Below are 21,081 nucleotides of genomic sequence, written 5' to 3'. Positions count from 1 at the left end.
TCTGTTAGGAAGTCAGAGCATTGCTTCATATCAAAACCTTACTTCACTGGAGTATTACTGTCACTCTTTCTCAACTCCATAACCACCCCTACATTCCATATCCCTTACCCAGAAGAGAAATAATTTGGCCTGAAGTCAATGACATAACTTATGTGTTGAAACCATCCCTAGTTCAAAACCAGCTTGCTATCTAAAAGGAAGATTGATGATGAGCTCGTCTCTGAATCACTTGAGAGGTGTGAATTGAAGGCCATGATTAATTCAACCCTGGAGAATTCTTAGTTGATAATTTTGTAATGATCCATTACAGGTTCACAGTGAATGTTTTTGAGTTGCCAATAACATTTGATTTCTCTAGGTAGTGCAATTCCATAAGGAGGTCAGAAGTCTGGCTGCATGTGTAGGGGAAGATATCAAAGTAGAACTTACTAAGCCAAAACAAAAATAATTCATATAGAGGAAAAGTAACCACTGTTGCTGTACAGCTGTGGGCTCTAAAGTAAGACTGTGCTTTCACAAAGGAAGACAATAAATATCCCCAGAGCACCTGACCCTACACATAGGGGTCAGACAAAATACTGGGCATTAGCGGGGAATGTAACTCAGCTGGTAGCATGTACCCTAGCATATAGCAGGCCCTAGGATAGATCCCCAGCATGACATCAGGTTGGAGGCACACACCCAAAATCCCAGCACATGGATCAGAGGTCCAAGGTCATTCTTAGCCACAAAGTGAGTTCAAGAACATCCTGGGATATGTGAGACCTTGTCTGTCTTAGTTAGGGTTTTTTATTGCTGTGAAGAGACACCATGACCATGGCAACTCTTATAAATAAAAACATTTAATTAAGGTGGCTCACTTACAGTTTCAGAGGTTCAGTCCATTATCATCAGGATGGGGAGCATGGCAAAGTGCAGGCAGATGTGATACTGGAGCTGAGAGTGCTACATCTTGACTCAGAGGCAACAGTGTGACTGTCACACTGAGTGAAGCTTGAGAAAAGAGACCTCAAAGCCCGCCCTCACGGTGACACACTTCCTCTGACAAGGCCACGTCTCCTAATGGTGCCACTCCCTTTGGGGGCCACTTTCTTTCAAACCACCATACCATCTCAAAAAGAAAATAAAAATTAAAAAAAAAAAAAACTAAGTGTCACCAAAAAGAATTTAGAAGTAAAGGTGAATATGTTCTCATTATTAAACAATCATGTATATTATTAAGAAAAACAATCTTCTCGGGAAAAGTTTCAAATACTGTCCATGGTATTCAAATCCAGTGTGTTAGACAGCTCATTATTTGTTGGATGTTGTGCTGCAGGTTGCTATTCAGTACTGAAAACTCCAAAAGAATAGAGAACACATAGAAGCTGGCTGTATCCCCATTCCTCCAAAGTTCCTTAAGCTTTCTGCTTCCATACCACCACCACCCAACTCATTCCCTCCTGTGTACAGATGTCTTCTTCATCTCTGTGTCCCTTTCTCTCAGCCACCATCTCCTCCCAAAGTGCGAGGTTCAGAGAATTCACAGGCACAATTCAGGACATGGAAATTCTCCTTCCTGGTTTTGGCTTAAAAGCCAGTGAACCAACTCCAGGTCATTCCAACATAATCTGTAGACTGGATGGCCTGTCATCAGAGACAGTTCCAAATGAATCAATGATTGAGTTTCTTGGGCCAACACTAGCTCAAATGTAGCCTTGATGTGGGGGCTGGCTAGTTTGTTTGTTTGTTTGTTTGTTTGTTTTTTTAATCTACTTTACATAAGCTAGAGTCATCTGAAAGGAGGGAACCTCAACTGAGAAAATGCTTCCCTATGATCTGCCTGTAGGTAAGCCTGTGGGATATTTTCTTGACTAATGACTGATGTGGGCAGACCCAGTCCACTGTGGGCTGTACCACCCTTACACAGGTAGTCTTGGGTCATGCAAAAAAGCAGGCTGGGAAAGCTATGGGGAGCAATCCAGCAAGCAGCACTATTCCATGGCCTCTCATCAGTTCCTGCTTCCAGGTTCCTGGCCTGGTTGATTTCTTGTCATGACTCCCTCAGTGATGAACCATGACCTAGAAGTATAAGATGAAATAAACCCATCCCTCCCCAAATTGCTTCTAGTCATGATGTTCTATCATAGCAATTGAAACCCTAAGGCAGTGTGCACAAGGAAAAGAGGGCACTGCCATGGCCTGTTTTCTAGTTCTGTAGCAGAATCCTTAGGCCTGAGTACTTTATATAGGAAAGAAGTTTGTTTAGATTGATAGTTCTGGAGTCCAAGTAAAGAGGCCCACATCTGCTGAGGGCCTCACGCTGCTTCATAATGTGACTTAGGAGCAAGAAGAGATGAAAGGTATCACTCCGCTTTATAGTGTAGGTTCCTTAGATCACTCCAAATGACCAGAAGACACCCGATATGCAATGGCAGAAAGCAGCTTTTTTCTCAAGAAAAGCCAACATGCTGAAGCCCACCCAAAATCTCTTAGACCCCAGGGGAGGGTAAGGCAGCCCCTTTTAAGCCTGTTTAGAAGAATTCCAGCTGTGGTCAAGTGTACTTTGAAGTGATTGGGTATAGACCCTAGCTGATACAGGAATCATTTTATGATTGGCTCATGACATCTGGTCAGCAACTGTGGTTATGGTGTCAAAGATCTGTTTGCTGTGTCAGGGGTCTATCTGTCTGACTGAAAATAGCAAGGACAGCTCCTGTTTGTAGCTGGGTAGGACCCTGATTGGCTACCAGTCTGGACTTACTTCCTAAGGGTCTGGTTGAAGCCAGACATGAGTCAACATAAGAAACTAGCCCCTAGCAAAAAGCAGCTGGTCCTGGTCCCTCCAACTGCAAACCTGCTCTTAGGGTAACCAGCGCAGCTCCTGCAAAGCCAGAGCACCAGTCCCTCGATGAGGGTGTTACCCCTTAGGACCCAAATGCATCTCAAAGATCCCACTCCCTCACAATCCTATGACATCACACGGGTTTAGATGGAGACCAACTGTATTCAAACTATATCAGGTACCTTCTACCAGGGTGTATTCTGCATTCAGGATCCTCCCCATGGAAATACAGAAATGAGGAACTCAGAAACCTAACACTAAGCAGGAGTGAGGGAGGGTTGGGGAGGATGGGACTCAAGGAAGAAAAGCTAGCTATCACTGTATCAGGGGCCTGATCACCAGTTTGGGGGAATTGCAGTCAGTCTCCCAGGATTGTCCTTCTCAAGGTCAGGAAGCTCCTAGGTCAAGGGCATCCTCTGAGGTTTAACATCACTGATTTCCTGGCTCCTCTCCATATCATCTCTAATGCAGAATCCTATGCCCAGGTGGCAATCCCATGACCTGGGATGACACCAGAGGGCCACTGCAGTCTCTGGATTTCTGCTTTTCTCATCCCTCACCACGTACTCTCTGAAAGCATGTGGTGAGGCCCCTGCAGGCCCATCTGAGACTTGAAGCAGGTGTGCAGCAGAAACTCCCGGGGTGCCCTTCAGAATAAAATGAAAATGGGCTGGAGTGATGGCTCAAGAGTGAAGCTGCTCTTCCAGGGGGCCTGGATTCAATTCCCTGCATCCATGTGGTGACTCAGAACCATCTGTAACTCCAGTTACAGGGGATCCAGTACCCCCTCCCCGGTCTGACCTCAAGGCACTAGGCTCAAGTGGTATACCGACCTGTACACAGGTGAGATACCTATTGATATGCAATATAACAATTAAAATTCTCAAAAGTGAAACAAACAAACAAACAAAAACCTCAGAAACTCTACAAGACAATGGTAAAATTGCTCAGAAACATGCAAGGCTCTGCTGGAGGATGTCTTTCTGTACGCCGTGAATATATGTTGTTCCAATTGGTTAATAAATAAGCTGTTTTGGCCTATAGCAAGGCAGCTTAGAGGCAAGCAGGAAATCCAAACAGAGAGAGGAGAAGAAAGGCCGAGGCACAGGAGACACCAGCAGCAGAGGGAACAGCAAAATGCCAGCAAACCAGTAATGCTACCTATGATTACATGGTAACTTATAGATTAACAGAAATGGGTTAAGTTATAAGAGCTAGCTAGCACGAAACCTGTCATAGGCCATGCAATTGGTAATTAATATTAAGCCTCTGAATGATTATTTTATAAGCAGCTGAGGGACCACAGGGCCAGATGAGACCGAAGAAAACTTTTAACTACAAGGCTCTGGTCTAATTCTTAGCATATACACATGTGTGAACACACACAAGTATACACACACACACACACACACACACACACACACACACAGAGACAGAGACAGAGAAAGAGAAGGGAAGGGGAGGGAAGGGAAGGGAAGGGAATGGAGGGGAGAGGGAAAGAGGAAAGAAGGGAAGGAGAACAGATAGGAAAGGAGGGCAGGGCAGAATAGGAGAGGGGGAAGAGAGAAGAGGAGAGGAGAGGAGAGGAGAGGAGAGGAGAGGAGAGGAGAGGAGAGGAGAGGAGAGGGTCTGGTGTGCTGGCATGTAGAGCTGTGCTGGAGGAGCCATACTCAGCCTTTGTCTAGATTTGGCTCAGGAAATACCCAGAGGGAGGGAGGGGGAAAAGGTTTTATTCACAGCTCACTAGAGTGAAGTAACACACTCCTTGCCTCTCCCTCCAGAGACAGGCAATGAGTTCCATTGACCTTTGCCTCTCTCTTGGTTTTCCTATCTTAGTTTTTGTTGGCCTCCATCCCATTGTGCCCTTGCAGAGCAAAGGCTGTGTCTCTCAGATCCACAGGCCTCCCCTGCATGCAAAGAGTTCTGCTGGATCATGGTTCTGAAGGAATCTCCATTGTTTTCTCTACAGTTGTACTATACTCCCACCAAGAGTGTACAAGAGTTCCCTTTCTTCAAAATAGTATTCAAGTAGACAAGAAGTTGAAACATCAACAGTGAATGAAGCCATTAGGATAGAGCTCACAGTAGAGTGCTTGTCTACCTTTAAGAAGGAAATCCCATCCTTTTTTAACACCATGGATAAAACTAGAGGACAATGTGCTAAGTGAAATAAGCCAGAGAAAGGACAGATATGGCATGGTTCCCTTTATATATGGAAACTAAAAGTTTTTTTAAAAAAAATTAAATTCGTCAACTCACAAAGGAAAGAATAGTTACCAGCTAGGACCTAAGAAGTGAAGGAATGACATTGGCCCAAGGGGACTGTAATTGTTAAAGTTCATTTTTCTCACTGTTGTGATCAACAGTCTAACAAAGCAACTTAAAGGAGATACAGTTTATCATGGCAGGGAAGAAGAGGTGTCTGGCCACATTACATCCACAGCCAAAAAGCAGACCGAGGTCATGCTGGTGCTCTGCCAGCTTTCACCTTCTTTTTCAGTCTGAGATTCCAGACCACAGAATAATGCCATGCACATTTAGAGTGGCCACCTCAGTTAACTCAGTGTAGAAACTCCCTTACAGACGTGCCCAGAGGCCACTCTCCTAGCCAGTTCTAGACCCTGTCTAGTTGACAGCATTAACCATCACAGACACAGACTTCCAGCTGTAAGATCAACCAGCTCTTGAGATCTGATGCACAGTATGGAAACTAGGCTTCACAGCTCTGTGTTATTTACTGGGAATTTGCCGACAGGGTGGATCTTAGGTGCTCTTATTGAGAGAATGACACTAGCAGCGTGTGGTTACATTGGTTAGCCTGAAGTGTCCTTGATATACACTTCATCAATGATTTTCTATAGCTTGGGAGAACCATTTTGCTCTATATTTGGCCCAGCAGGAAGGAAAGGGCTTCAAAATGTCAGCAGTTGTAGGGCAACAGCAATGATACCCATAGCCTGAGTCATATGACCCCTACATGTATACCCACATCCTTAAGGACCTCCACTCAAGTAAAGTGAGGTCCTTGACTGAAGCACAGAAAAGAATTTCAGAAAAAGGCCAGAGTGAATAAAAGTTAGTAAGTTTATTAAGCAGAGGTAGTACACACTGTAGATTTAAGGACAGGTATTGAAAAAGAGGCACCAGGAAGAACAGAGATCACATGCATGTGGGCTTCTCAAAAGAAAAGAAAGAAAATAATATTTACATGTTATCTTAGGTTGCTTTCTATTACTGTCATAAGCACCAGGACCAAAAGCAACCTGGGGAAGAAAGGGTTATTTCATCTTACAGCTTACTGTCCATCATGGAGGGATACCAGGACAGGAACCCAGAGGCAGGAACTGAAGCAAAGGTCGTGGAGGAATACTGTCTGCTGACTTGCTCTCCAGGCTCATGTTCACCTACTTTTCTTATACACCCCAGGACCACCTATCCAGGTGTGGAACCACCAACAGTGGACTAGGCCCTCCCATATCAATCATTAATCAGGAAAATGACCCCACAAACTTTCCTACAGGCCAGTCTGATAGAGGCATTGTCTCAAATGTGGGTTCTTCTTCCCATATGACTCTAGCTTGTATAGAGTTGACGAAACACTGCTTGGCACAGGTATCTTCACAATAGATATATGCACATCCATTGACAGCTGTCTAAGACTCACTGATCTAGCTTCAGAAGCCCACCAGTGGCAAACAGCTGCCCTGCCAAAGCAGGAGAAAGTGTAACCAGAGAGCCAAAGCAAAAAGGGACTACTACCAGGACTGGGTGAGCTGCCCAGTGCAGATTCAGACATGGATTCCATACAGGAACAACAGCTACACCCAAGAGTAGTAGCCATTGCACATCTAATTCATCTTGAGGATTTCAATGGTCAGCCATAAAGTAAATGCTCTGGCTCCAACACCTGAGAAAAAGGTTAAGTAAACAAATAAATGAGGCCTGAGAGTATAGCTCAGTGATTAAGCACGTGCTTAGCATGGGTAAAGCTCTAGGTTCAATCCCCAGTACAGCACATAAAAATAGTAATCTTTTTAAGTAAAGCCCTTGTTCTACATACACTAATAGATTTGGCATCATAATTGTCAGTCTATGTATTTTTTCATTTTGCTAAAACACTATAATGATGCTTAAATGTTGAAAGTGAAAGAAATTCCAATGAGGTCCCAGCAAGGCCTGGGGAAGGATGCGGATGCTGCCAGTAGAGTTCCCAACTCTGGGAGCACCTGCTCCAGCCTCTGCCTGGTTTCTGAGAACAAAAAGGCAGAACAATTGGCCAAGCTCGGTGGAACCTGCTGACGAAGGGGCCCTCCTACACACCAGCAGAACAGAGTGATGATCTGAACCCACCAAGTACTGGACCAGTGCAGCCCAGGGCAGCCAGAACTAAAGAGCTCGAAACAGAGCACTAGCCCCAGTATACCAGGTTCTCCCTGAGGTCAGTGGGACTCATCCCACAAGGGCTTTCACCCACCCACGCTGTCATTACTGGGAAGAGAACTCAGAGCCAGGACCAGGACTGGACACAACATGCATGGAGAAGCTGGGATCGATGCAGGCCATGCTTTCCAGGGGTGGTGAAAGGAGGGAGGAACCTTCACCCCAAGCCTGTGTCATCCAGACCCTGTGGGTCCTTCGTGCCCATGCTGTAGAAGCCAGTTTCTGGGGTAGGAATGGGGTTCAGTGTTCCAGCACTTGCATAGTAAGCACGATGGCAATCTCTGGGCCAAGAAAAAGACAATCAAATTAAGTTCGATTGAAGTAAAGTCAATTTACTCTCTTTAATAAGGGAGGGGGGAAAAGGTCAATTTTTTAGAAACATTTTCAGAATCAAGGAAGTAAATTTCTTTAATCCTCTGCACATTAAAAACAAATAAGTATTTCAATGAGAGAAAAGAAGAAATGGGTGCAAGTATCTCGGGGATCTTTTTATAGTATGGAGTGTGAGAATGTTAATTAAAGGAATCTCAGAACGAAGAGGGCCTGAGAAGGGAAGGAACGGAGTTTAATTTTAGGTGTTGTTTTGTCGAGTTAACAACAAAAAGTCACTTCCCTGAGTTACTCGCAGCTATTCTCAGGAACTTCATGCCCCCCCCCCAAAAAAAAAGCCCCAGTTGAAAGTGCGAAGCATAGAAAACCAATTTAATGAAAACTTCTCCCAGAGAAGGACCTGTTAAGAGTGAAGAGCACAAATTAGCAAACCCTGGGGCACTGTGTGAGCATCGGAGACAAGCAGGTATCATCTACACAGAGTTCTTCACACAGCTGTACACGTCCATCTTTGAAACTGAAAATGTGAAAAAAGAAAAAGAAATGCTCCTACAGAAGACTTTCCGGAACTGAGTGCCACTGCACCTGTCGGAATCCATCAAATGATATTTCTCCGAGGTGACTAATAATCAACTAGTGACAACCGTCACTACCCTTCCTGGGGTCCACACTCTGCCCAGTGAGGCTACAGACAAGTCTCTAGTCCTCCCTGGACCCTGCAGGAAGTTTTTCTATTTCTGTTTTGTGAGCCCAGACGCTGAGTGGCAAAACTGCCCGCTGTCACTTTGTTAGTGACCAAGAGAGCTGCGCTTTCCACCCATCTCTGCTTCCTAGCTCAAGTCATTTGCCCTGGGCCACCCAAGAGCAGTAAAGTGGGCATGAAACATGCAACAGGAATCCAGCCACACAGAGAGAAAGCATAAGGGGGATTGTCTGAGGCTGGAAGGGGACCAGCAGAGGGACGGATGAGAAGGGAGGGAATTTGGGGGTAAGTAGAAGAAAGTACCATAATGTATGTTATAGGCATGCACCTAATTCCATGAGGCACCTGCTGAGATTTCAAGATGCCTGTATCCAGGAACAAAGAATTAGACCAGGAATACTGATAGTTTTAGAAATGGAGACTGATGATCAATAAGAAAGTCAGGCCTGGAGAGATGGCTTAGTGCTTAAGGGCATTTACTTCTATCAGAGGAGCAGAGCGTGGTTCCCAATACATAGAGCAACTTACAAATGCCTATAACTCCAGCTCCAAGGATCTGATACCTACTTCTAGCCTCAGTGGTCACATTGGAAACACACACACACACATACACACACACACACACACACACACACACACACACACACACACACACGTGTATACAGAAAGACACACATAGAGGACAGAGACAGAGACAGACAGACACCCTGGACTTAGCCCCAGGCCCCTAGATTCTGTCTTAACAGAAAGTCACATAGCATCTACCTTTCCTGGCTTTTGGAAGTATGTTCCCACACATGCTCTGTCCCTCACATGCTGCCCTGGTGAGGATGAGCTCCAGTCTTTCTGCTAATGGCTTGTCTGTTGTTATTGTTTCCCACGATAATCATAATGCATATAGAGCCACCTTCTCCACCTTCTTCTCCTACCACAACATGCAAGTGTGAGAACGGACATGCCATCTGGGGATGGTGCACCTGCAGTCACAATACTTGGAGGGCTGAGGCAGGAGGACCAGAAATACAAGATCATCCTCAGCCTCTTAGGAAACCCAAGGCCAGGCAGGCTTATATGAGATCTTGTCTCAAAATAAACAGGAAAAAAAGTCACTGTGGAACCCATTGTTTTGTATGCTAACTAAAAACAAGCAGTTGGTCTGTTTTAAAATAGATTTAAAAAAAAAAAATCTGGCTCTTCATGTGACTGAGACAGGAAGCCTCTGAAGTGGGGCAGAAGGAAGATGGGTCTTTAGCACAGTGAAAATACTTACTGTTCTTACTTCAATGATGCAGTGTGATGACCAGTAACATAACCACCTCTATACGAGGGACCAGAACTCTTTGCTGTTCTTGTCTTCAAACGAGGACAGCTGGTAATTCACCTCTCCTGAACGTGGCTAGACTTATTTCTAATAAACACCGTAGAAATAACACCGTGTGACTCCTGCAACATTAAGTAGCAACAGACACGTGTCTAGAGAAGAGAAAAAAACAAGTGACTACGACCCAAATCTTGCCTACTGCCGAGCTATTGAATGTTCCTCCTGGGACTGATGCACTGCCTTTGAGTTCCTGGCCGCAAACCTCAAAACAGAGCCTTCAGCTCATCCTAGGAATCCTGCTGCTTCTCAAGGAATTTCCTTCCCCGCTGTTCATAAGGAACACTGTAATAACTTCCTTTGCCTCTCATAACCCAAGGCCTTCAGCCTCCATGTTCTGAAGCCTGTGACCTTCAATGAGAAAGTCAAAACAGTCAGGCATGCTGCCTCGATCCTCTGGCCAATTTCAAATGAGCCTACGCTGAACTTCATCTGCTCTCCCCATATACAGTTACATTTGTGCTTCTCTCCAGGGCAAATCCCTTCCCTCCCACCTTCTTTTATTCCTCACTCCCTTTATTCCTTCTCATCTGCAGGTTCGGTCATCCTCTTGACTGGCTTTCCTTCACCCAACTTCGGAATGTGGGCAGGGCTCCGGGTGCTTCTGACCTCCACTCCTCTGTCTGCTAATTCTGTCTCCCTTGAGGCTTCCTCCAGTCTCACGACTTTATAGCTAGCTACATGTTAATGACTCAATTATTTGTAGCTGTACCCCTAATTCTTCCCCCATATTCCAGAACTGTAGATCCAACTGCTTTCAAAGACCCTGTATTGATCATTTGAGAAATCAAACCCTTTCGTGCCTCTGACACACATTTCCCTCCCTGTCCTCCCGACTCCCTGTATTAATGAATAGCACCCCTATCTTCCCAGATGCTCAAGCCACCTCTGTCTCTGTCCTTACCCTTTCTCAAGTGCTTTTCCACATCAGTGCCATTCTCTTTATGCTGTTGCTTTAAAATTCTCTTTCTTGCTCATATACTTAGTCAACTGTCACCACCATGGTGATACCTCCTCTGATCAACCATCCTGTAAAACTCAGCATCTCCCTCTTCCCGGATGTAGTTTGCCACAGGCTACTCTTCTGGCTTTACATTCAGCACCTCTTAAATCCTGCAGGCCTAGGAAGTAGGCATGCCCTTTAAATTATAACACCCTTCTTGTGTAAAGAGCAAATGGCTGGCCAGACTGTTAGAGCAGGTGGCTTCAGAGTTTCAGCCTGTGTCTCCCCTGAATCCCAGCTCCAGTTCTTGACCCCTCAGTCAGTCAGTCTTTCCATGACCTTCACGCTTCCCTTCAGCACTTTTCACTATTTAGGAAGCTCTCTGCTCACATCTTTCTGTAATGTCAGCCTCAGCATTGGAAAACAAGCAACATGTGGACAGAGACTATTGTTCATAAACAAATGAAGATTCGCTTGGAGTCAGGAAATTAATGCTGTTATATCAATGGCTACTCTTGTTTTATTTCCCAGACTTGATCTACATCTCTATGACCACAAATGATATGAACACATTATTTTGGGATTTGTCTTAAATGACTAAATGGTGTTATCTATGCTTTATGTATTTTTCAGAGCAGATATACTATGCCGGCCCTATCAATAATCTTGGAATTGATGTTCCACAGGTAAGGTTTTGGTTTTCTCTTTTTGTGTTGTTACGTAATTATTGTCTTGAAGATCTTCAACTCTTGGAAGAGAAAAAAGAGGAGGAGGAGAAGGAAGAGGAGGAAGATGAAGATGAGGAAGAGGAGGAAGAAAAGAAGAGGAGGAGAAATAAATTTTAAATAGTTGAAAGCGTTAGCACATGCCATAGTTAGGAGGCATGCTTAAGATGCTGGCTTTGTCCTTTTGATGCTTCATATTGGTGTTTTGTTGGACCTTTGGGTTGAACCAGAACAAACCCAACTGAGAGTTGAAATGCTGGCGTCTTGTCCACAGGATTGGGGGTGTGTCTGTGGGGACTCCATATGGCTAGAGTTGCTTGGGCTGCGTAGGAGGCAACTAGCTTCCGTCACAGGACAGTTTACAAAACCACAAAGGCTTCAATGTCCCTCAGTCACCATCCTTCTACGGTGTCTTCTGGGATTTTAGTCTGCTTCTATTTGCTGTGCATGTATGAAGAACAAGGATAAGGGGAGAGCTCAGCTGGGGGAGCACTCACCCTGCAAACATAAGGACCTGAGTTTGAGCTCCTGAGCCCACGTTTAAAAAGTCAAACGAGGAGGCACATGCTTGTTGCGACCACCTCGACCAGCAAGGAAGACACAACACCAAGCTCTTCTTTCTGCCGTTTATTCAGGAACCTTGAACAATCTTCTGACCCTGGGGACACTGGGCAACCAACCCCGTAGTGCCACGTGGACAATGCCGATAGGGTCAGACATACACAAGCAAGCCAGATTCCATGCCCAAGCCAAATAAGGAGTTGTTTATCCCAGAGAACACCCGCCATCAGGAAGGCGGAAGCCGGACACCGGCGCCATCTTTGAGGCGCGGCCATGCACGGCTCTCTACACATGCTTATAATCCAAATGCTGGAAAAGTAGAAACAGGCAGACCCCTGAGACTCCCTGGCCAGCCAGCCTAGCAAGCTTCAGGTCAGTGAGAGATCCTGACTCAAAAAAAAAGAAAAAGGTAGATGACACATGAATATGACACCAAGATTGTCCTTGGCTTACACACACACACACACACACACACACACACACACACACACACACATATATACACATATGTCTGCACATACAAACATAACCACACACATACATGTACACAAAGTAATAAAGGTATACCTAGCCCACCACTCCAGAGTATCATACATCCAGGGTAAAGGGGGAACATCTGGTGAAGGTCTCCTTGCTGCTGAGGACTTTGCAGCATCTTAAGTCAGCACAGGACATTAGGGGACAAAAGGCATCAAAGTTGTTTTTATAACATACCCACTCCTGAGAAAACCCTCCTGTCCCACACTGTGAGCTCCTAAGTCAGTCTGGAACAGGCCTTCCTGGATTTCTGTAGGAATCTTTCTCTCAACTGGAGTCTTCAGCCCTCCTTCTTGGGAATTTTCCAGTGATCTTCTCAGGCCTTTCTGTGAAATGCACAGCGTCTGCCAGGAAGGGAAACAATCTCTCCTCGCTGCTAGCATGCACAGCCTGGACTCTCCCAGGGAGTTTTGCTTCAAATTGTTGCTACCTGAATGCTTTCTCTCTCCTCGTTTTTCTTCTGATACCCCACAAGAGACTGATGTAATAATTGCTATCAATTGGATTTCATTTTGCTTTGCTGGCTTTTTAAAATCAGTTACTCTTAGCAATTCCTATGAAAGAAAGGGGGGCAGGGTCTTAAAGTCATAGAAGCCCTTTGAAAGGAAATTTGCCCTCAGAGATGTAAAGGGATTTATAGATGTTCCTCTTCTTAACTCAGGATTACATCCATAAACTCACCATAAGTTGAAAATAGCATAAGTTGAAAGTGCATTGACTCCACCCAGCCTACAGAAAAAAATGTCGTTGCTTCGCAGTATGGTTCACAGAAGAGTGCTGGTCATTTGATCGTGTATTCTCATGGCTGGGCACTGTGACTCACCAGCACTGCTCAGCATGGAAGGGGGTTTGAACTGTATGACACAGGCCTGGAAAAACGAAAATTCAAAATGCAATCCTACTGAGTCGATTTTTGTCTCCCCCATTGTAACTAAAGCCGTTGTAAGTGGACGCCATATTGTAGTCATCTACAGTATTGCAGGACACTCCCTGACTTCTTCAGCCAGTCAACAGCTCTCCAAGAGATCCAATCCAGTGTAAGCCACGCATAGCCGGGTGTCCAGAACCTGGTTCTCCTCCTCTTCTGGAGCCTGTACCTGGGAAGTTGACACCTGGCAAGCTCCTTCCCACACCCAGCCTGGAGTCCCAACAGAGGACGTAGCCTCCTGGGACACATTCCACACAGGCCTATGCAGCAGAACAGTTGGGACCTTGATCCCAAGAGAGGCTGTTCACACTGGCCACAGACAGCCAGAGTGTGCTTAGGGCCTCCAGCTCACAGCCAGCTGCCACACAGAGAGCCTCTGCTTTCCTAAGAGCAGTTAGTTGAGAACATTTTAATGAAGGGCCTATTCACATCCCCTCCATCACCTAGACCCTCAGAGATGGGCTCTGAACTAATGGAGACTCCTCTTTAGCCAAAATTCTTTCCACTCAGTATTTACTTTTCAGTATCTTGGTTACTTTTCCTCTTTTTTGAAATGTGTTTATGTATGTACCTATGTGTGTGTGTGTGTGGTATGTACTTGTTAGTGTGCACATGTGCATACAAGTGAATGGGTAAAAGGATGTGGATGTGTGTGTATAGAGACCTGAGATCTCCATTGGATGTCTTTTCTTGATCTCATTCCATCTTTGTTTTTCACATACATTTATTTATTTATTTGCTTGTTTGTTTATTTGTGTGTGTGTGTGTGTGTGTGTGTGTGTGTGTGTGTGTGTGTGTGTTATAGGCACATGTCACAGTACAGTGTGGAGTTCAAAGGACAACTTTCAGGAGTCTGTTCTCTCCTTCCACCATGTGGGTTCTGAAAATCAAACTCAGATTATCAGACTTGGAAACCAGCACATTTACCATTGAGCCATCTTGCCATCCCTGCACCTTTATTTTTTTTAGACAAGGTCTCACATTGAGTCTTAAGCACATCAATTCAGCTGAACTGGCTGGTCAATGAGTTTCAGGGGTCCACTTATTGCTGTGGAACAATCTTTGTATACTGTAAATATGTATTACTCTCATTGGTTAATAAAAGAGCTGACTGGCCAATAGCTGGACAGGTAGAGGTTAGGCAGGACTTGTAGACAAAAATAGAGCATGAAGAAGGGAGGAGACTCAGGAATGAAGGAGATGAATTTGCTGTATTGAAAAAAAGTACTGCCACATGGCAGAGTGTAGATAAGAAATATGGATTAATTAAAATATCAGAGCTAGTTAGTAACAAGCCTGAACTATCAGCCAAGCATTTATAATTAATAAGTCTCTGTGTGGTTATTTGAGAATTGGCTGGCAGGACAAAAATGTCTGCCTATAACTTTTCTCCACCTTCCACTACCACCCACCCCCATTGCTAGTGTTTTAAGGGTACACTGCCACCTGTGAATTTTTGCAGAGATTCTGGAGATACAAATTCTGGTCCTAATGCCTGTACATCTGACTTTATACCAACTAAGTCATCTCTCTAGTGTAAAACTTATCTTTTAATTGATGGATAATAATTGTGGGTGTTTATAGAGCTCAATGTGACATCTCTGGATACATGCAGAGCATATATTAACCAGATCAGGGCAATTGGTATAGCCATTGTTATCATTTCCTCGTGCTGGGAAAGGATAGTCCCAGCTTATTTATAAAAAGCCCTCTCCACCAGCTTATTTTCCTTTTAACACAACAATCCCTTGACCCAAATTAAGGTCCTGCATATAATCCTGTATTTTCTGTGTCTGCTTTTTTCTGAATTAAAAGTGAAAGATCCTTTTCAGTCTAACAAAATATATGGACATTTTCTTGGTACAACCTGAACCATAAATTGCCGAGGAAATGGATTCATACTTCTAGCTCTCCTCAGTGCCCTCCTTAGCCATGGAAACAGACTGCTCTCTGTCCATTGCCCCTATCCTGGCTTCCTATCCCATAGACCATGCCTCTGTCAGCCTCCAGAAAGGCTGGGTCCCCTGAAGAAGCTCACCCTTTATATGAAAGCATGTGTATCAGCTGAACGGTGGTGACATACGCCTTTAATCCCAGCACTCGGAAGGTAGAGCTAGGCAGATCTCTATGATTTAGAGGCAACCCTGGTCTACAGAGCAAGATCCAGGACAGGCACCAAAACTACACAGAGAAACCCTGTCTCAAAAAAAAAATATGTATCTTGTCATTCATAATCTAGAGCCCCTTCCTTCAAATGCTGTAGCTTCTTTTAGGCTAATGGCATGTACAGTCTCTTCTAAACACAGCAGCCAGAGAGCTCTTCCTAACATACCTGAGAAAACTGTCACACTTGAGTCCCTTTCAGGGTTGAAGCAAATACCCCATCATGTCTGCCAAACCCTGAGACTCTGGCCTCTTGTGGGCTTCCAATCTCCCTTTCTCTCCCTCCTCCCTGAAGTCCCATTGGCCTCTTGTCTGTTTCTCAGATATGGAAACATCAGCCTCACAGTAGCCTGGCACCCTCTTGCATCCCTTTCGAGTGTTTTCCTAAAGGTCATTCTCTCTCCAAGGCCTCCCTTGGATTATCCTGCTTAGAGTTGCAAGCTAACATCAGCCCCACCAAAGCCAGCTATTCTTTCCACCCCCTTCCTGAACAAATTTCTCCATGGCAACTTTATCTGTGGCATTCCTTACCCTGGGAACTTTTCATCTCTCCCAGTGAAATGCAAGCTATACAGGGTAGGGAGTTGGTTTGTGTTGTTCTAGTTTATCTGCAGAGTCAGGAACCATGCCTGACACACATATGCTGCTCAATAAATACAACTGTTCCTCAGCACTCATGGGGGATGGGTTCCAGAACCCCCTCAAACACCAAAATCCACAGATATTGCCAGAAAGATGGCTTAGCAAGTAAAGGTGCTTGGTGATCTGAGTTCTATCCTGGGGTCAGTGCCACATGGTGGAAGGAAAGAACCAATAACCACAAATTGTTCTTTGACATCCCCCAACATATACAACCATATGCTGAGGCATGTACATGCCAATACCCATACACATATACACACATACTAAGATAGATAGATAGATAGATAGATAGATAGATAGATAGATAGATAGATGATAGATAGATAAATGTAATTGAAAAACATCTAATACAAAATGCTCAAATCCTTATTTAAAATAGCATAGTCTTTGCAATATAATCTATGCTCATCCTTGGGTTCACTTTAACCATTTCTAGATGACTTACACTACTTGATATCATGTAAGCTCTATGTTGATCATTATACTGGACTGTCCAGAGGATCTTAACAACACAAAGAAGTCTAAACATATTCAGCACAGAAACAACTTTTTATGAATATTGTTATTCTGCAGTTGGTAGAGTACACAGAGGCACAGTCCTTGGATGGAGAAGGAACTGACTGTACTTATTAAGTGGTTGATTGGATTGTGGCTCATATGCCTAATGCTTTACCTATGTCCCTTGCAGGGCGAATACCAGATTTTGCTGGAACTGTATAATGAAAACCGTGCCACTGTGGCTTGTGCCAATGCAACTGTCATCAGTTCTTGACCATGGCCTGCCAGAAAATGCAGCAAGCTCAGCCTTGGTGAACCCGAAGGTCCCCAGACTCAGCTGCCTATAAGAAGAACCACTGATGACCAAGAAAGGCTCTACAAAGAAATTCCACATGGGTCCTCCTGCCAATCTTAACCCCAGGGACAGATGCTTCCAGACCCCACAAAAGTAATAAAGCCTCCAAAATGTTTCTAAGGACTCTAAGTAGTCTCGAGGCCCCATGTGTAATGGCTCTCCTTATGTAATTACATCTCATCAAATGTACCTCCTTGTCTGCTCCTTAGGAACACTTCCTTGCAGTTGCCCAGGATTTAAAAAATAAAAACACCTGGCCTGCACCTGTTCATTGTGGCTTGCTCAATGACTGTCAGGACAGTCTGTGGTTAACGAGGTATTTTCTTCAGACACAAGTGTTGGCCACCAGTGCAGCACAAGCAGCTCTCGGAAAGCCAAGAGGATGGTGGCCGCCTAAAATCAGAGCTCCAAGACACTGTGTCACTGCTGCTCCTGGGCCCTAAGACCATGACGGGAAGATGCTGATGAAACCTCACCAAGAGTGACGTCATCTTCCCCCCCACACACATACTCTTTACCTTCATCCTCTGTGTCTATCAACCCTCCATCTCTAGGGCCAGTCCTGGGGTCAGTCCCACATGGTGGAAGGAAAGAACCAATAACCACAAGCTGTCCTTTGACATATACAACCATATGCTGTGGCATGTACATGCCAATACACATATACACACACACTAAGATAGATAGATAGATAGATAGATAGATAGATAGATAGATAGATAGATAGATAGATTCATAGATAGATAGATAGATTCATAGATAGATAGATAGATAGATAGACAGATAGATAGACAGATAGATAACAAATCCCTATGTTAACTAACTTAACAAAGGGAAGATGGATGCTTGGCTCACAGCTTTGGAAGTTTCTGCCGGTGACTGTGGTCCTTATGCTTTAGCCTGTGATGGAGTATCACCTTACAGGAAGGGCATGTGACAGAGTAAAGGAGGACAGGATCCCACAATCCCCTTCAAGACAAAGACTCCAACTATCTGAAGACTAGTCCTTTTTCTGCAAGATTGCATCACTTCTAAATAGCACCTCCCTAGGAACCAAGCTTTTAACTCACTGGTTTTCCTGGACAATCAAGATTCAAACTTAGCATCCCCAAAGCCTGACTTTGCCTGCCCTCAGCACACAGTGGTACTTATTCTTGAATTCATTTATTCATCCATCCATTCATTCATTCATTCAGGAAATTACTCCTGAACACTTTACATATCAGGTACTATGTGGTTTTAGGATACACTTAAAAACAAAAAGACTCTGTTCCTATCTCCTCCGAATTATCAGTCCCCTGAGCTGCTTAGAAGCCACGTGTCCGGTTAGGGGCACATTCACTCATGTCACTCACATGACCCTCCTTCAGCACCTCAGTAAGGGAGCCAGTTGCCATCCTGCTTCTGGCTTCCCAGAAGCCACGCCTTCCCGTTTCTTGCCTGTGCAGATGACTGTCAGGCTCTGTAGCTGCTTCCTTCCCATTTCCTCCCAGCCTCTCCCACTGCATCCCTGGGCCTCCTGCTACGCGGCTATAGTAAAAGGAGGTGCGTTGACTCACCATCTGTCCGTTCCTAACTTCTATAAAAGTGTCTTGGTGTCAGATTAGAAGAGGAAAAAGGTTCCTAGTCCAAAGCATGTTGATTGCTTTGAATTCCTGTAGGCACAGAATTAAATCTCCTAGAATGGCCAGCCAGCCAGACCCGGTGAGTCAGCACTAAACCAACCAGGATGGCCAGCCATATACGCACAGTAAGGCAGCTTTAGAAGTAGTATGGAAGTTTCCTGGGTTGAAAATAGACAAAAATGATAGCAGTGTCCCTGTGTGGGCCTATAATGCTCCCAAGAAAAACACGGCCATGCCAGGCCTAGGAGCAAGCTTCTAATTATACAACCATTCTGATCCTTCCATTTCCTCTAACTCCGGGCATGTGCCCCATTCCTTTCTCAGTACATTCCTGTGACTGATTTAAAAAGAAAAGAAAAAACCTGCAGGAGACTGTGTGTACTCACTCACATGTCCCACCAGGTCAGAACAGCTGTCACAGCCTCCCAAGGGATGAGTAGATCCCAGCCATTCTTTCTCTTTTGCCCTTCTTGAACCTGACAGCCTCTGTGGGGCACGTGCATGCATGCGTGTGTGTGTGTGTGTGTGTGTGTGTGTGCGCGCGCGTGCGTGCGTGCGTGTGTGTGTGTGTGTGTGTGTGTGTGTGTGTGTGTGTGTACGCACATGCAAGCATAATACCAGAGACAGAGACAGTTATTCAGACTCTATATGTTTCATTTAAATAGGGAATGTCATGCATAGAGCTGACCCCTGGCATGGCTGTGAGAATACACTCATACTCACAGTTCCACTAAGAACACGATTTGTGAGAAAATGTTCCTCTGTACCCACATATGCGTTTTCCTAACTCCTTATTCTAAGCCTTAGCTTTCTCCATGAGTTCCATTTTTGCAAAGTTGAGAAAAAATTCCAGAATTTAGGAATCTCCTACAAACTGCGGTTAGACCCGGCAGGAGAAATGGCCAGACTCTGGTGGAAAACAGTACCTAAGACTGTGTGTGCTGTGGCGGAAGATGGGAGGTACTGAGAAGCAGTTCCCCGATAAGTGTAGCTCCAGCTCCTCATCAAAAAGGTTTCTTTCTGCAGCACACAGAGATGCCACAGAAAGCCACAGCTGCCGCAGTGCCCTGCCCCAGGAGACCGACTGCAGGGCCCACCCCAACTGATGTTGTTAGGTCTCAAGCTTGGAGAAACCGCTGAGGTGTCCATTAACATATCAAAGCAGACCTGGCCCCTGGTTCTCAGCATCCCTCAGTCCCTGTCTGTTACAGGGTATGGCTGGCACACCCTGCCCCCTACCCTAAACTTCTCCACCCCAGGGGCAGGGCTGCCCTTCCCCCAGATGCCCTTCCCTCAGATGCCCTTCCCCCAGATGCCCTTCCCTTTATAATCCAGCCATTTTGGTTTCCTTCCCTCTTTTGTGGTCTATCCTTTACCTCCCTGGTCTCTTGGTCTGGCTCTCCCCTCTCTCCTCCCCTTCTCCTCACATGGCCTGGCTCAGTCTGGTCATGTTCGCTCTGGATGCTTCAAGGATGCCCCTGCCGCTGGCTACACTCTCCCTTTTATTTACCATAAACTTTCTCCTCCACCATACCTGGGAGCAGTCATGTCCTTTCCCTTTTTATTTCTTGTTTTCCATTCATCTGGTGCTGAAACCCAGAACCGGTCATGTCCTTTCCTATTTCTTTGTTTCATTCAGATGCATATACAACACAACCCCTGTACCTGAGGCACAGGCAACAGTGCGGAACAGCAGGGCAGAAAAACTGTAAGATCCAGAGGACCAGGAAGTCGGCTGCAAGATTGTTTTCTAGATGTGACAGAAAAGGCACACCCATGAAATGTTAACATCACAGCTGCTTAATCAAGACCGGAACAATGACACCACCAGTCGACATGCTAACAGTGATGGGGAATTCTCATGGGAGCCTAGATAAAAAGCGACAAGCAATTAAAGACTGCTGAGAGACAGAAAATTAACCTTCCCCGGGGATGATTCCCCCTAAATGGTTATCCAATCCCAAGCAGTCAGTCCTAAAAATATTCACAAACAAACAACACTAAACAGACTCGGAAGGCGGCATTTATATATTTATTTGCATCTATATGTAATAATACAGTAACAATTACAATAGTAATTGAAGAGAAAAAGGCCATGAATTTGAGGAGGAAAGGGCACAGGAGAAGTTGGAGGTGGGGGGGGGGGGTCCGGGGGGAAATAGTGCAATTATATCTTAATTAAATAAAGAAGTTTCTTTTTAAGTAGGTACCCGGAGCTGGAAATCTAGGTGATGTGGTAAGGAAAGGCAGAGGGCATGCAAGGGACCCAAATTTCCTGTCCAGTGATTTAAGTTTACTTCTCTTCTGTAGCAGGAATCTTAAATGGTCTTATTAACAAAAACAAACCCAGGGCCTGGTATTGGGGTGAATGCTGGAAGATCAGAGAAGCAGAGCAAGCCACAGCTTCCTCACCTCGCCAATTCCTCAAC

The 21,081-nt window shown here is 45.0% G+C and overlaps 1 protein-coding gene across 1 annotated transcript in view; it reads left to right on the top strand.

Moving 5' to 3' along the window:
• The window catches only part of Ly86 (lymphocyte antigen 86), a 67,461-nt gene extending 50,204 nt beyond the window's left edge, over nt 1-17,257 (top strand). Inside the window, exons 4-5 of the mRNA XM_059262306.1 lie at nt 11,252-11,304; nt 16,863-17,257. Of these exons, the coding sequence (XP_059118289.1) occupies nt 11,252-11,304; nt 16,863-16,946 (137 nt within the window). The 3' untranslated portion in view covers nt 16,947-17,257. The remainder of the gene's footprint in view (nt 1-11,251; nt 11,305-16,862) is intronic.
• Nucleotides 17,258-21,081: the final 3,824 nt, after the last annotated feature.

The sequence above is a fragment of the Peromyscus eremicus genome, chromosome 5 (genome assembly GCF_949786415.1).
Source record: "Peromyscus eremicus chromosome 5, PerEre_H2_v1, whole genome shotgun sequence".
NCBI classification, from domain to species: Eukaryota; Metazoa; Chordata; class Mammalia; order Rodentia; family Cricetidae; genus Peromyscus; species Peromyscus eremicus.
Note: the sequence above shows the minus strand (reverse complement) of the source record. Positions and strands in the feature narration are given on the sequence as shown.